General features: G+C 31.3%; 2 protein-coding genes across 2 annotated transcripts in view; one reads left to right on the top strand and one right to left on the bottom strand.

The window, feature by feature from the left end:
• The window catches only part of LOC149900652 (RNA helicase aquarius), a 58,781-nt gene that overhangs the window by 32,671 nt on the left and 9,959 nt on the right, over positions 1 to 16,151 (bottom strand). The window contains exons 7-12 of the mRNA XM_090112196.1: positions 4,811 to 4,924; positions 4,096 to 4,199; positions 3,708 to 3,819; positions 3,103 to 3,316; positions 2,869 to 2,917; positions 118 to 353 (exon numbers count right to left, since the gene is read on the bottom strand). Coding sequence (XP_089968322.1) covers positions 118 to 353; positions 2,869 to 2,917; positions 3,103 to 3,316; positions 3,708 to 3,819; positions 4,096 to 4,199; positions 4,811 to 4,924 — 829 coding nt within the window. The remainder of the gene's footprint in view (positions 1 to 117; positions 354 to 2,868; positions 2,918 to 3,102; positions 3,317 to 3,707; positions 3,820 to 4,095; positions 4,200 to 4,810; positions 4,925 to 16,151) is intronic.
• Positions 6,673 to 15,789, top strand: LOC149900654 (putative G protein-coupled receptor Mth-like 3). The gene is made up of 9 exons (XM_090112298.1): positions 6,673 to 6,867; positions 11,548 to 11,777; positions 13,285 to 13,470; positions 13,890 to 14,005; positions 14,090 to 14,168; positions 14,544 to 14,707; positions 14,792 to 14,936; positions 15,021 to 15,113; positions 15,246 to 15,789. The coding sequence occupies exons 1-9, from the start codon at positions 6,862 to 6,864 to the stop codon at positions 15,448 to 15,450; spliced, it is 1,224 nt and encodes a 407-aa protein (XP_089968424.1). The 5' UTR covers positions 6,673 to 6,861; the 3' UTR covers positions 15,451 to 15,789.

Raw genomic sequence — 16,151 nt, 5'->3', positions numbered from 1 at the left:
CGTTAAATGGCAAAACAACAAGAATTAATTGGTTATTATCTCCAACCTAATTGATGTTACGCAGATAGCCCATCAAAAATCAGCTGGTAAAATTACCCCAAAAAAACAATTGCTCACCAATACTCTGACTAGGCCGCACTGTAACCAGGAAGCAAACATCATGTTTCCTCAAATTCTCCCACTCGTGTTTAATCTCTCTCCTCACACTGAGAGTCACTGTGACGTCAGCACGCACTCTAGAGGGCGCTTTTTCACCAATGTTCGGTTTGGCCACTTCCACCACGGCAAAGCTTTGTATGGGATGGGCCATGCGTGCCCAACCACCGAAGTATACGCTGCCGTCTTCGGCTCGCCTGTGAAACAAAATATATTTATGTGTTAAACTATAGCAAAAATATAAAACATATCCTTTACTGTGGATAGAAAAGACAAATATTTGTGAAAGTTTGTCAACTATCCTAACATTTTAATAAAAAAGAAATGTTTTAAATACTGGCCAAGTAAGTTTTAGTACATCTAATTTATTTAAGTACTACAGTATTTTAGATATTACAACGGGTCACCATGAAATTTGACTTGGTTGCAAAGCATTAAATTTCGGTAGTTTAGGTCGTAATTAGACGGAAAAAAAATATATGGCATGAAAAACTTTGCTTTTGTGCTTAGAAGACTGATTGAACGAAATTTTTAAAAATCTCGGATTTTAATTTTTGATTGAAAATAAAACTATTGAAATAAAAATGTTTATTATTTTTATTAAGTTTCACTATCAAATTAGCTTACAGAAAAGTGGAAAATAACTTAAAAGTGCACACTTCTACTTTTTCTTTTATGTTCATAGCTACTTTCTCTCAATAAACCCCAAATATAGTCGCCCATCATGTTTTCATTGTATTGGCCTTGATAGCGTTGTTCAAAATTCATGATGTCCTGATGGAAACGTTCTCCTTGCTCTTCGGAATAGGCTCCCATATTGTTTTTAAATTTATCCAAATGAGCATGCAGCATATGTACTTTTAATGACATCCTGCAGCCCATGGCCTTAAAATTTGTAAGCATATCCTCAACCAACTTTTCGTAGTTTTCAGCTTTATTATTTCCTAAAAATCCAGAAACTACTGCTTTAAAACTGTTCCAACTTGCTTTTTGAGTACGATTCAGCAACGTTGGAAATTTTTCATCGGCGAAAATCTGTCTTATTTGCGGACCAACAAAAACCCCAGCTTTAACCTTTGCTTCCGATAACTTCGGAAAAAATTTTTTTAAGTATCCAAAAGCTTCTGAAGTTTCATCCAGTTTTTTAACAAATTGTTTCATCAACCCTAACTTAATATGCAAAGGCGGCATTAACAGTTTTTCCGCTTCAACAATCGGCTCAAATTTGACGCTCTGTTTTCCGACACACAATTCTGTTCTTACAGGCCATGACCGTTGAATATAGTGTTTAGAATCCGCTCTGCTATTCCACAAGCACAAATAACACGGATACTTAGTATATCCACCCTGTAGCCCCATTAAAAATCCCACCATTTTAAAATCTCCAATCAGCTCCCAGTTATACTCACGATACTTTACAGATTCAAGCAAAATTTTGACACTTTCATAATTTTCTTTAAGATGTACTGAGTGAGCAATTGGAAGAGACGGAAATTTATTTCCGTTGTGCAATAGAACTGCTTTTAAACTTTTTGTAGAGCTGTCAATGAATAAACGCCATTCGCTAGGGACACAGGGTATGCCAATTGCTTCAAACATACCTTTAATGTCATTACAAAAACAAAGTCCATCTTCCTTCGTGAAAAACGTTGCAAACATTTCATGCCTAGTCCGCTGATCCGTGATCTTAACATCATCAAGCAAATTCCACTGTTTTAACCGAGAGCCTAGAAGCTCTGCTTTATTTTTTGGCAAATTTAAATCTCTAATTAGATCGTTAAAATCTTCTGAAGTAATGAGATAGTGTTTTGGTTGTTCAGGTGTAGGCAAAAACTCCTTATCGGAATTACTTTTATAAGAACTAAAAGATGAGCTTTTCTGCGATAATTTTTTTGGTGGCTCAGGTACTGGTCGTGTCGGGTCGTGAGCAATTGGAGCAGAAGAAGATTCGAGGTCAGGATATTCAATAGGTTTTGCATTTTTACCTCTACGTCTTTTACTCGGATTCACCATACAAAAGTAGCAGTCAGTAATATGGTCTTTTGGTTCTCGCCAAATCCTTGGTATTGCAAATTTCATAGACCTTTTCCCACCTCGATACCAACCTAAAAATATAAAAATAAAAATTAATATGTCTATTATTTTGGATTCATCGCTTAATTAAATAAAAATTGCTTACCTTCCAAACACCTTTTACAATAACTACAAGCAACATGTGGAGCCCATGGCTTATCTTGATTCCGTACAGGACAGTCAAAATATGCTTCATAGGCTTCACAGAGAACGTGAGATGTCTTTAGTTCGTATTTCACGTCTCGAACTTTAATAAATTGACCACATATAAAACAAAATGCATCAGCATCGTATTTGCACTTTCGTGACGACATTTTAAGTTATTCTGGGCTTGTAAATAACACCTGATGGTTGTTTATCACTCGGGTGCCATCTAGCGGCACAGTGTAAACTTTAATACCCCACTCTCACCGCGCGGTCTTTTTAAAAATATTAAAATCAATTAAAATTTATGAAAAAATTGAAAAACGAGTATTATTATTATAACTATCACAAAAGCAAACTTTATACCGAAAAAAGGTATGTTCTTTTCGTTTTTGTGCATAACTAACTGGAAAATAATAGTATAAACTTTAGGACAAAGAACGAAAATTTTTTTGTTGAGTCGTGTTATACACAAAAGAAATTATCTCAACTTACCACGGCGATAGGCGATACACTGCATCTTCAATATCTTGACGAATTTCATCTGCAAGAAAAAAATAGTTATTATTATTATTTCCACAGTCCATATACCTATTAGAAAAACTCATAAATTCTGTTTCTTAAATCTATTTACGAAGAGATAGAAATTAGTAGTTAGGCAGAGACAATATTATTGATTGGCGATGTTTTCTATACTCAAATAACTATAACAAGCGCTTCTCTACTCACAAGTACTCTCCAATCTAAACAGATTGAAATTCCTCAACAGATAGTCGTGTAGCGTCAGAAACTGCAGGTTAAGTTTGGGTAGGGCTAAACAATTCTCGCCACTGTATATCTCGGTGGGCACTACATTCTCATCCCATATGATTTCTTCAGTGGGATATAGGGGCATGGAATTGAGCTCTTCCAGTTGAGATATACGCCGCTCGTGACGAGATATCTGTGGAAGAAAATATTTTATTTAACATAGTAAATCCACGTAGGTATACGCCAAATATTTTGGAATTGAAATCAACTTGATCTAAGACAGTTCAATTCGATTTCAAGGGAAGAAAATTATATAAAGCAAATATTTAAATATATTTTAGTATTATTCACCGTATAACATAGAAAACCCATAAAACTACAGTTTATATACAATACCTATATAATTTGTGTTATATGTAACATGTTAAACTCATCACTCAACCGTTTAAATTTGTAAAATCCAAAACTTTATGTAAGTAAATTGGAGTAGTTAATGCTGTAGTAATTTTTATATTAAATTTAAACATAAATAATTATATAACTCAGAAACATAAACACTAATAAGTAACTAAAAATATACATACCAATAATTCTTTAAGGAACTGTTTGTCCATTCGATGCCACGGTGCTTCGTCCTCCTTGCCTTCAGGCGGCACTAAGTTCAAATATGTGGCGATATCTCGCAGTGCTTTGTCGCTGAAATATTATTATTTTGATTATAAAACTCATGTAAATAAAATGATGAGAGAAAACTAGTTTCAGTGCACATCGACATGTAATTTATCCAGACATATTGTAATTTTAATGACAACTGCCATTTTTGTGAATACACTCAAAATCTAACATGAACCTGGCAATATTATATCGTACACATACTTTATAAATGCCTTTCTGAATTTCGTCATTAATCATCAAAATTAGCATTATATACCCAATTAATTTATTTATAAAATGATAAAAAACATATCTCACCTCAAATTCCCAAAATGTTTCTGTAGCGATTCTCTGGTGTCAACGCTGGCAACATTGGCTAGCGCGAATAATCTTAGATCAGGAAACTTTGCGAATGCCGCTTTCTAAAAACACAAAATATAATATGCCATATGACATAAATAAAATATAAAATAAATATTTTAGGACCATTTTCACACACGGCACGATCTGATCCCATACTAAGCTTACGCTTGTGTTATGGAAACCAGATGGCTGATAACCATACATATATAATTTTAAATAAATACTTATATAGATAATTAACACCCAGACACAGAGCAAACATCTATGTTCATCACGCAAATATTTGCCCCGGGTGGGAATTGAACCCATGACCTCTGGAAGGCAGTGTCACTACCAACCAAGCCAACCGGTCAGTCAATTTTATTTAATTAAATAATTTGTAACGTCTAGTTCTACAGGACTTAGGGATACGAGAAAAAAATATTCTTTATAAGGAAATGCGACAGAATATGAAATAATAAATATCCTTCAACATAATATTGAAGAAGTTTAAATTTATAAAGCATTTGAATGCCATAAAACCAAAAATATAAATTCATTGAAGAAGTTATTTACAGAACAAACAAGTGTGTAGTGTAAGTTTTGATATTTAAAATTTGTAGTTTTAAAAGATAAGGACATCTTTTGGACATCTACCTACATATTATATTGTATAGTCTGTATAAGTTACCTGAAGTGAAGTAATCCTTGAATAATGCTGTAAGGTCATGTCCTTGTCCGTCATAGGGTCCCCAGTTTCATCGCTTATTTCAAACCTCGCATAAAACTTCAACATTTGTAAAAGCTGCAACAACAAAAAAATGGTGATATTACACTCACATCGTTATACATTGTAGTAAATAAATTGCATAGGTAAATTGTAAGTAATTTAATAAAAATAATTGAATAAAAAACATAGCCATGAAATAATTAAAGGGATATATGTATTAAAAATTATAATCTTTAGCGCCATCTTTAGGAATTGGTATGAACTAATTCAAACGAATAATTTTATCATCCATACTCAAACCATAGTACCTACACGATGTTATAAAGCTCGAAAGACAGATGGCGTAGTATCAATAAAATTTACTACAAAACATATTGTATCATGATCAATTAATAAAAAAATTGTAAAAAGTCTTCTCGGTCATCAGGCTTTGTCGATAACTTAAATAAGCAGAAAAAAAATGTTTTATACAAAAATATGAGGTCTTATTCTTTGAAAAATCTTATAATAGTATGGACTTTAACTCAATGAAAATTATTGAAAAATAAAACCGGCCAAGTGCGAGTCGGGCTCGCGCACAAAGGGTTCCGTAGCAGCAAATATAATAAATTACAGTTAAATCAACCTATCTCAAAAACTATAAGAGATACTTTGATCAAACCAAAAATCGTTGAAAGAGTTAATTAGCATGCATCACCTCTATTTTTTTTAGAATTTTATACCCCGTAGTTATAAAAATAGAGGGGGGGGGACATACTTTTTACGACTTTGAGAGCTGATATCTCAAAAACCGTTCACTTTAAGAAAAATGTTTTTTAGAAAACTTTATATCATTTTAAAAGACCTTTCCATTGATACCCCACACGGGTATGTACATCGAAAAAAAAAATTTCATCCCTCAGTTACATGTATGGGGGGCCCCACCCCCAATTCTTTTTTTTACTATTTAGTGTCATATTTTTGTAGCGGTTCATACAACACATATTCCCATCAAATTTCATCACTGTAGTACTTATAGTTTCCGAGTAAATCGGCTGTGACAGACGGACAGACGGACAGACGGACAGACGGACATGACGAAACTATAAGGGTTCCGTTTTTGCCATTTTGGCTACGGAACCCTAAAAAAGATAATAAATTCTTAGTATAGTTACAAAAAAACAATATATTTTTTATTACTTAATTACCTAACTACCAGAAAGATTAATGATGATATTTAGGCTCAAATTTTGCTAAATTTCCATGACATTTGCACACACATGCATGCAAAAGTCCTTCAGAGTCCTTCATTCCAACTAATTATATTTCTTATATACACGAACACGACGCTATAGTGTTTATATTTTGAATAAAGATACAAACGTCATATTTTGATTTCGTAACGCGTAGGTAATTCATAACTTCATAAAAAGAAAAATTAAAAAAAAATCAAGAACAAAAGCATCTGTATCATTAATTTTTCCCATTGTTGAAGGAAGTCATCTTTATTCGCAAAGTTAATTTTTCAAGCCTCTCGAACCTTGACACTAATTTTCCTTGTGCATTATACAAAAATAAACTAAATACCTGAACCTTTAAAAACAAAAATAAAAGTTCAATAAACTTTTGTGTAATTTAATTATTCAAAAACGCAAATTTAGATGTTATAATTATGTATGTATTTTCAATGAACATTTTTTTATAAATATTAATATTTAGTAGTAATATAAAAATTATTTCCTGGATAAATTTTTGTTATAATTCAAATGTTAATATTGACTTTCCTCTGGCCACAGATTATATTACGAGAAGCAGGCTGTCAAACGAACAAAAACGCACTCGCACGGACTCTGCGCGTATCAGTGGCGGGGACGCACGCGCATTCCTTTTTTTAATCAATTTTTACTTTGTGACCGTTGATTTAAGATCTACAGTAGCCACGATTGAGTCCAACAAGTTTTTTGAATAACTCATTTTATAATTTAAATAACTTAAAAAAGTTTAAACAAAGTGCTTTGTGTATTATTTTAAAAATGAAGGTAAGTTTAAAAAAAATGTGTGAAAATCTCAATGAAAACTACATATTGCTAAAATTAAAGAATAAATTAATATTCAAAAGGTAATTTCGGCCGCGTCATTTGCATTAAAATTTTAAATACATTCACAATTGTTTTAAATCTAATTATAACTGGCGTCTGTTTTTAATAATTAAGTGGCACCTGTTAGATATGCGCTCTTTATCTCTATTGCCTCAACATCACTACATGAAGTGTTGTTTTACGTGTAGGTACTTAAACGTACGTGTGATTTTATGAAAACTAACAGAAACGTTTTTCATAATTTAAGTAAGTACTAAATTATTTTCATAAAAAAATGACGGTAGAAATACACATTCCATGAACTGTAACTCATTATTGAATTGATAATGTAAAGGATTAAACTTTGTATTGCAAGTAAACAACATACATTTTTTACGGTAGAACCGTCACAAACAGAACATTTGCAACCACTAAAGTAACCTATATTTGGATCGAGTACGACGACAAATGTGTTTATTTCTGAGTCTTAAATTTACTTCAATTAGCACGAGTTTTGTTTGTATCGCAAGAAAACTACATTAAAAACACGTTGATATAATTAGACGATGCTACAAATAAATTATAGGGAGTCTTTCTTCGCAGTGAAAAATAAAGAAAACATAAACCTATAGCGAAATCAATCTATACGTGGATTTATAATTTTGAAACATGAAGGTTGAAATCGCATCTCAAAAGTAATATATTTAACGAGGAAAATATTTATTTAAATAATTTAACTAGCTATTTTAATCATAAATACTGTAATAAATTTTAATATTACGTCAAACAAAGTTGAAACAAAGTTGCAATTATCACTACCTACTCCGCACCGATTTCATTACAATGTTTTCATATAACATTGATAGGTACATTAATAGAGACCTAACAATTTGTATATCATAGAGAGGAATCTTAAATTTAGTACAATCTACCTAAAATGGTCATAATGCGATAATTGAGTATAACCCGTGGTGTAAATAACAACAAATTACACGAGTGACAAGTTGTTTAATGTTTCGTGTTCCCTCAGCTTTTACATATTGTGTATTTAAGCTTTGCCATTTATAAAACTTGTCCATAGAAGACAGTAAACACCTGCATTGTACACTTGATCTGGGAAGATTCATTAATTCATGGAATGTTGTATCGCAGCATTTAAAATTAAGATATATTTTTTTATATAAGTATCATTTATTATTCTATACATTTGGACTTAATTAAAAAGCTAAATGACGTTGAATGCACGTAATGAAGTAGATAAATATCTGATTAATTACAGGCAGGTACAGCTACAATAAGAAATTTTATCGTTTAGACATTACTTGTGTATGTAACCTGTGTAGTGAGAACCCATAAATGGCTTTTAAGTTATAAACAAAGACATATTTCTAGAAACATCTTTGTATGTAAGTAAGAATAATAATTAATACAAAAAGATAGTACTATCTACTACATTAGGGGCTTGAAGCGCACTTATCGTAATTTTAAAAACAGTTTCCGCGGATAGGGGCAAGGGTCTTCATTTACATGATAATTAAACATGTAAAAACATACATAACAATTAATTAAATTGACGTTAAAAATTATCTGTATACTAAGAAATAGATCAGGAAAAAGTTTAAGAGAAATCTGTTATTAAAAACTCGGTTTTAAAACTGAAAAAAGCTACATAATCATCACGCATTAAACCAAAAGTATAATACCTACCAAAGCATTCAAAGTAGACTTTATAAATTTGAATAAGAATTGTAAGTGTCGTATTATTGAATACATATTATGCTAAAAGTATTTTCCACATTTCAAAAGAACTGTATCTCCTAAAATTGATATAACCTGTGGTTATAACCGTAATCAACGTTTTTGTTTTTAATTATTCAAATCATATTGCCCCTATTTATTTTATTATCTATGCACATAGACGTCAAACCATCTAATTCATATATGATTATAGTGTGATCAGAGGATTTCCCTTCTTACGCGACAAACAAACATTTGGATATTCGAGGAATCGAAACTTAAACCAAAACAAACATGCTTAATTACTTTACAATTTACAAATCATACGTTAGTTCAACAACATCGGAAATTCCTATTCTAATCAAATAATTAATAAAATTTGATTAAATAGCTTTCTTATGGATTAAGTGTATAGTGGAATATTTGAGCCGCAAATACTTCTGAATTGTTTTAATTTTTTATTGATTGTGAATAGGGGAAGCTACATTTCCGGTTACAATAATAAAAAAAAAATAATTTGGAAAATCCAAAAGTGCACGCCTCATAATTTTTTTTTAATAAATATTTATTAATTATTATTTTTGTTTATTTAATAACAATTAAACCACATCGAATCAGACCCTGAAAAATGAAAGGGTTCTATTCCTGAGCATACTCAAGCGTAAGAGAAAAAAAAAGACTCGATTAGTAAAGTATTTCGGTCGCTATCGTGTTAACAAGAAAAAGGATCCGCACATACAGACACACGGACGTCCAAGACAGAACTTTTATAAACTGTTTTTTAACTAGTTTAAATAACAAAAATGACATCAAAAATATCATGAACGTTAAAAATAGTGTTTTTTCTTAATATGTGTGTGTATGTATTATCTTACAAGTGCAATGTATGATACATAAAGACATTTTAAGTTTGAAAAATCAGATGTTTTGCGCGAAGTGACAGTAGTACCCACCTCAACGCTTCGCTTATGAGGCGTGCAATAGATTTGTAAATTACTCATAAGTCATAACGGTTCCTACTTCCTATAATATAATAGGAGAAAAAATATCAGACCAAGTACAACTATCTAGAACTATACATGACAGGATTTCCCGCTCTTTTATCATTATTTCTATTTGCCACAATCTATATTTAAGTATGATAAAGGGGGTAAAAATACATAAATATCACATCCTCCTTTCATTGATTAAAGGGTAGGAAAATAACATTCTATTGATATTTTTAATGGAATGCACAGAAATAAACTTTCACATATTGCAGCGCATTTAATATCGAATTTAATATTATTTTGTATTAATTTGAACTTTACATGAGAATAATGACTAAACAAAGTAGGTACATAATATTATAACCATTATAACACTACAAAGGATAGGTACATACATTTACATATTAATCAAAACTAATACATATATGTATAAAAATTAAAAATCTGGTATCGCATTGTTTGAAGTTAAACCACGTATGTATAGTATAATTCCTCCCAAAAGGCTTGCTAGGTAGGTCTGAGATCGTCTATTTTTCATTGATAAGAGTAAGCAGAACATCGGGTCAGCTAGTTATAAAATGAAATAATAAGCAAAGCCGTAAAATCAATATCGAATTACCCTCTTTACATATCATTACCGATCGCTGATTGCCCACTGACCCATTTTCAGGTACAAATGCGACCCGTTTGATCCTTATATGACTAGTAATACGTATATTATAATTGTGCTTCATAATAATGCTCTATATTATTCATAGAACCATTTGATTGTTATTTGGTAGGACGATTTTTAATACCACATTCATATTTGTGCTTGATTTTATATTTCTAAACACATAAACAACATTGAAGTCTGAAGATATGAAATTGGAGTGAATCCAAAGGTAAAATTTATAAGAGAATCTTTATTTGTTTAGTCGAGTAGTCTAATACTAGAAACCAATACGGAATAATCTGTTGTTTCAAAAGCTTTCTTCAATTTATTCATTCGTTAAAAAGAGACTTTGTCAATAAATATGTCGAAATTTACAATTATAATTGTAATTTATAATTTTGAATCACGAGCATAGAAACATAAAAAAGCTTTACGAGAGAGGCCAATTTATTAGGCATGTTTTAACTTAGATTTAATCGGGTTGAAATATAAAAATAAGGTAATACATATATATATATATATATATATATAGCCAAGGATGATTTTTAAATTATAATTAATGTGTAATGTTTTAAAATTTAAATTCACTGCGATAGCGCATCAATTATACACACTACATGCACGCCCCGGTTCCTTTCGCGTACACGGTACACTCTTGTATGTTTTTCAAAATGTTAACAGGCTTTATTCTAATACAAACAGATAAACATAAATTCAAAAACTTCTTAAGTTGTGTAACCAACACGACATTCTATTGTAAACTACAGATACATCGCAGATTATATAATAATAACATTATATTATATTCAAGGTGTGTTGAAAATCAATTAGTTTCTGGACAAAAGATAAAATGTATAGTTCAATAACCGGACGCTCAAAGTGAATATTGGTATAACGTTTGTATTATCAGTAATTGTATCAAAACTATTATAATTATTGCGTTGACCCTGACTCCACACTGGTGATAACAATTATCATTCAAAATAAGTTATGCAGCCAACTAATTACCACAGATTCTACAAAATAATTATGTATACAGTAACAGTATAGCCCCTAGTTGTCTTCAAAAATACCGATTTTATCTAAAATCAAAGGTCAAATGGATCTTGAATTTCTTGACTCTTCGATTACAATTGAATTATCCTCAGCTCCGTGATGATAGTTCAAGCTACATATTTTCCATTACTTTAGTTAATAAACAAGTTGTCAGATTGTTGCAGGATACAAATACAACGTATATTATAATAAGCCTTTTTTCAGGAGACTCTCTTCCTGCTGCTTTTGGGCTGTGGCCTCTCCCTATCAGCCAAACAATGCTGTCCGAACAACGAGATAATCAGACCCAGAGGATATTGCGATGATGACCTAAAGTACAGGATAAACATGAACTGCACATCAGGTCATATGCTGCTAAAGGACGTAGTAGTGGATGGAGACAAGATCTCCACCATGGATTACCCAGGATACGTGTTTACGGACAATCCAGATAGGTTAGTCGATTTCATTAATTTAGGTGACACGAATTTATACTGGATATCGTTTAACAACAGCATCTCATGTTACTTAATGTGTTAATCAGTATAATGATTTTAACATCTGCTCAATTTAATTCATACCGTCAAATGTGGCTACTTGACCTTTACTTGGCAACTTGACCACATCTTCCGTTTAACAACAAAATATCAAATTTTGTAGAATTGAAAGCAAATTGACCTAACGTATCGATGTTGGTAGGTTTTTAAAATATTAATTGGCAACATATTTTAATTTTAAAGCGGTAACGCTGTTGGTTCTTGCAATATAACGTATCGAAGTGTGACTGTGACTAAGGATCTTTTGCCGGTGTCAGTATTATTATGTTTGTAGAGCTTAAACTGCACATCTCAGGTGAGTACAGTTTTGATATGTTGTGTAATAAACCCTATAGATTGATTTTACAGTGGGAATTATCCAAATTTAGGCTCATCTGTCGAAATATTTGCTTGGGCATTGATGCCTCAGGTTAGGTCAAGTTGCCATTTACCGCTGCGTGGCAACTTGACCGACGCCTAGGGTTGACACAAAAAATAACATGACTGCATTTTTTCCTCTTTTTTATCTGTTTCGAGTTTTGCATAGTAAAATCAATAAATTTGCTGCAAATTTCGGACAATCCAGATACTTATACTTTCTTTGATGACAACGATTTAGCATATTTCTAATGAAAAATAAATGTTTCCTTACCTATTAATAAATACCTATAAGTATTAAGTAATATACATATACATATGTATTAAATTTAGTTTAATAAATAAATAGTTCATTAAAATTTGTGTCTTGTTTGTGACAACCCTATCCGACATGTAATGCTTTGTATGAAATCATTACAAATCCCGTGGCAACTTGACCAGGTAGCCAGAGCCTAACAGTTTATTGTAAAGCTTCGGGCTGCAATATATAAAAAGTCGAAGAATTAAAAAGTAATAGCAACTTAGCCTAAAACAAGAATGTTAAGCATCTACCTATGAAAACTGATGTGCAAGGTCAAGATACCACATCAGTGTCAACTTGACCTGTATTACGTTTATTTGTAAATAATGTCAGATTCAATATATTTTAAATAAATACCTAGTAAAAGTGAATGATGAAATCATTAATGATATGAACAAATCATAAAATGTTAATAAAAGTTTAATATAAATAAGTTAGCTAAGAAAAAGTAAAAAAATGTGGTCAAGTAGCCACATTTGACCGGTATTCGGTTCGTTCAACTTTTTTGTTTAGTTTATTAAAATTTAACCCAAAAACTTCAAATAGTTTTTTTTATTATTTTTAATATGTTTTCCTTTTACGAAGACGTATTTTGTTGCAGCATAAATAGCAGTTCCTTACAAATTAATCCGCGTCGGCATCATTCTGATTCAATAACCATTTTTTCAGAAATCACCAAGCAACTTTACCTAAACTTAACAGTTTTACACAATATATAAGTCAATAACCCCATTACTTTCATTTTAGCTACTGTCTAGGAGACATGTACCGCAACAATAGCATGCCTTCGTTGGGTCTCATGAAGGCCGCAGTGGTGTGCTATGATAATAACCAAAGCACAAATGATGTAGAGACTGGTGGGGTCCTTGCCCTCGTATCAGTTTTGTTCCTTTTCGCCACTGCTGGCATCTACATGTATTTGCCGCAAATGAGGTATGTAACCAGTATACAGTAATTATTTTCCCCTATTTTAATGATTCAAAAGCGCTTCTGAAATAAGTCTAGTTGAATAAATTAATGTTTAACAGATATAAATACTTGTCTTTAAACCCTTGGGCTATCCATAGTTAAATCGAAAACGAATGGTTATTTCAATTCAATCTTTAGTTTTTCCAAAGAAAGCAGTTGAAGGCATACTAATAATAGAAATGTATTTTTATTTTTATTCTGTTTTGTTATTATGTCGAGTTAAATGGATACATTTTACAACTTATAACTACTGCATATGACTACAGAAATTATGAGGTGTAATATGCTAAAAATAAGTTTTATATTTTCCTCATTTCCCATCTTGTATGAAATGATTAGTTTATTATCGACTGATATTATTATTTCATTTTTTTTATTTGTAGGGACTTGCAAGGAGTATGCTACATATGCATGTGCGTAAGCATGGCATTAGGATTCTTATCGCTCGGAATTCTCCAATTGAGTCCAGGATTCCAAGGCCAGATATGCACTGTTACAGGTAAGAAATAGTTTTTAATAATAAAAATATAATACAAACAGTACAATTATTTTACTTTTGATTAAAAACACCAATTTATTGCAGGTTTCCTTATTTATTTCTGGATGATGGCAACTTTCTTTTGGATGAATGTCATTAGCATCAACATGTATCGCACTGTGATGTGAGTAAAGCTTCGATGAATTAATAAATAATAATAATAAATAATATTTTTCTCTCTATCCCAATTATTATTTAAACATCTAAGTAAATTAATAGCACACGTCATAATATCATGATAATCATAAATCGCTCATTGTCATACGACACGTAGCCAGTCATTTGCCGCCCCCATTCGAGTTTAATTTGAGTATGTGCAGATATTTTTTTTTAATCTTTGTGAAGTTTGTCCAAAATACTCATAACAATAGATTATCCATAGAATTCTTCATCTATTGTTTGAAATCTGAAAATTTAATTAGAAATATGTTATATAAATACCTTAGACTTCTTTACCTTCCTGACTAACTATAGGATATTTTTTTTTTGTTATTTCCAGTGATGCCGCCTATCTAAAGAAGACAGAGAGACGGCAATACTTCCTATACAATAGTTACGCGTGGGGTTGCACGTGCCTATTTCTCATAATAGCCCTCATAACCAATTTCGTCGAGGGAAACCACTACAAACCTGGTATTGGTGATAATAACTGCTGGTTCAGTGGTAAGTTACATCTTGTAGAAACTTTCGCTTATAAAAGTTATAATATAGACTACTATAAGTTCTTGACCATGTCTATAATTTTAGGTCGTGCCCAAACCTGGATTTACTTCTATGGACCCATTGCCGTCCTCATCGCCGCGAACGTTATACTTTTTGTTATGTCCTCATTCAGTTTATGGACGCATAACAAAAAATACGAAGTAAACAAGCTAAATAATCTCAAACGCAAGTATGTTTTTACTTTTTATCACTAATGTACTGGTTAGCAGTTATCTCCAAACGAAAGTGTCATTGTTTATTTATTTCTTTTAAGGTTTCTCGTGTCTCTAAAATTATTCCTGGTTATGGGTATTTCATGGATCTTCGAAATTGCCAGCTTTGCTCATGGAGAGAAACATATTCTTTGGTAAGATTTTCATTTTGCTTATATTTTCGCTTATCAAATTTTTATTTTTTATTGAAATAAATTATGAATAGGTACTATTATCATCATGTAGTAGCGATGTAGGTATGTAAGTTTATTACTATGATGTTTCAGGAAAATAATGGACACCTTCAACTGCCTGCAAGGGGTCATAATATTTCTGATACTCGTTGTATTCAGGCGTCGCGCTATGAAGGGATTAGCTGATGATCATATTTGCTTATTCGTCACCCGTCCCATAGCCAATAGACTTAGTCCAGACGACGATGCAGACGAACAGCAAATATTAGATGACACTGTGGAAGTCAGGCTGAACTAAGTCCTCGTAAATTTTATAAAATCGCAGTCTTAATATTAAGCATAATGTAAATAAAAAGCTATCATTTTAAACGTATGAGCGCGTAGAAACAACTCAATGTAAATAGTAGAAGGATCAATGAAAATATCTTATTTTTAAGCGTCTAAATGCTCTAAAAGGATACAAATTATACGCAGTAAAGCTCTCATTCTTATATATAGATTATTTAGCTATGAATCTCCAATATAATTAATTTTATAAATATGGATATAGACACTTTTCTGGGTTCTATTGTTTTATTTATCAGAAGACAAATATTGTTTGTGCCATAATATTGATAAATGAATTTATTATCATTAGATTTACTTAAGTGTAAATTCTAAAATAGTTATAATATAATTATATTAAGGTTATTGTATAATTTTAATATTTTAATTAGTTTCTATATTTTTGTTATATGCATGAATTATTAAAGAATGTTAATATCAATAACCATCGAGTTTAATTTCATTTTGTATTCAAATAACTACGTATACCACAGAATGAGTTCCTCTAAGATAAGTTACATAAAATATGTATACAAAGAAAAGAAACAATGTTATCATTAAATAAAATAAGTAGATATGAAAAAAATTTTGCATACCGAAAAATTGTCAATTATCTACGAGAAAAATACGAAAGTTTTCGTGCTAAAATTATCTAATTATTCAGTAATCATTTAT

Source organism: Colias eurytheme, chromosome 18, assembly GCF_061535395.1.
Source record: "Colias eurytheme isolate Ceu_HAF_F1 chromosome 18, ilColEury1 Martin Lab GWU primary, whole genome shotgun sequence".
NCBI lineage: Eukaryota > Metazoa > Arthropoda > Insecta > Lepidoptera > Pieridae > Colias > Colias eurytheme.
This window is presented reverse-complemented; position numbering and strand designations above follow the sequence as displayed.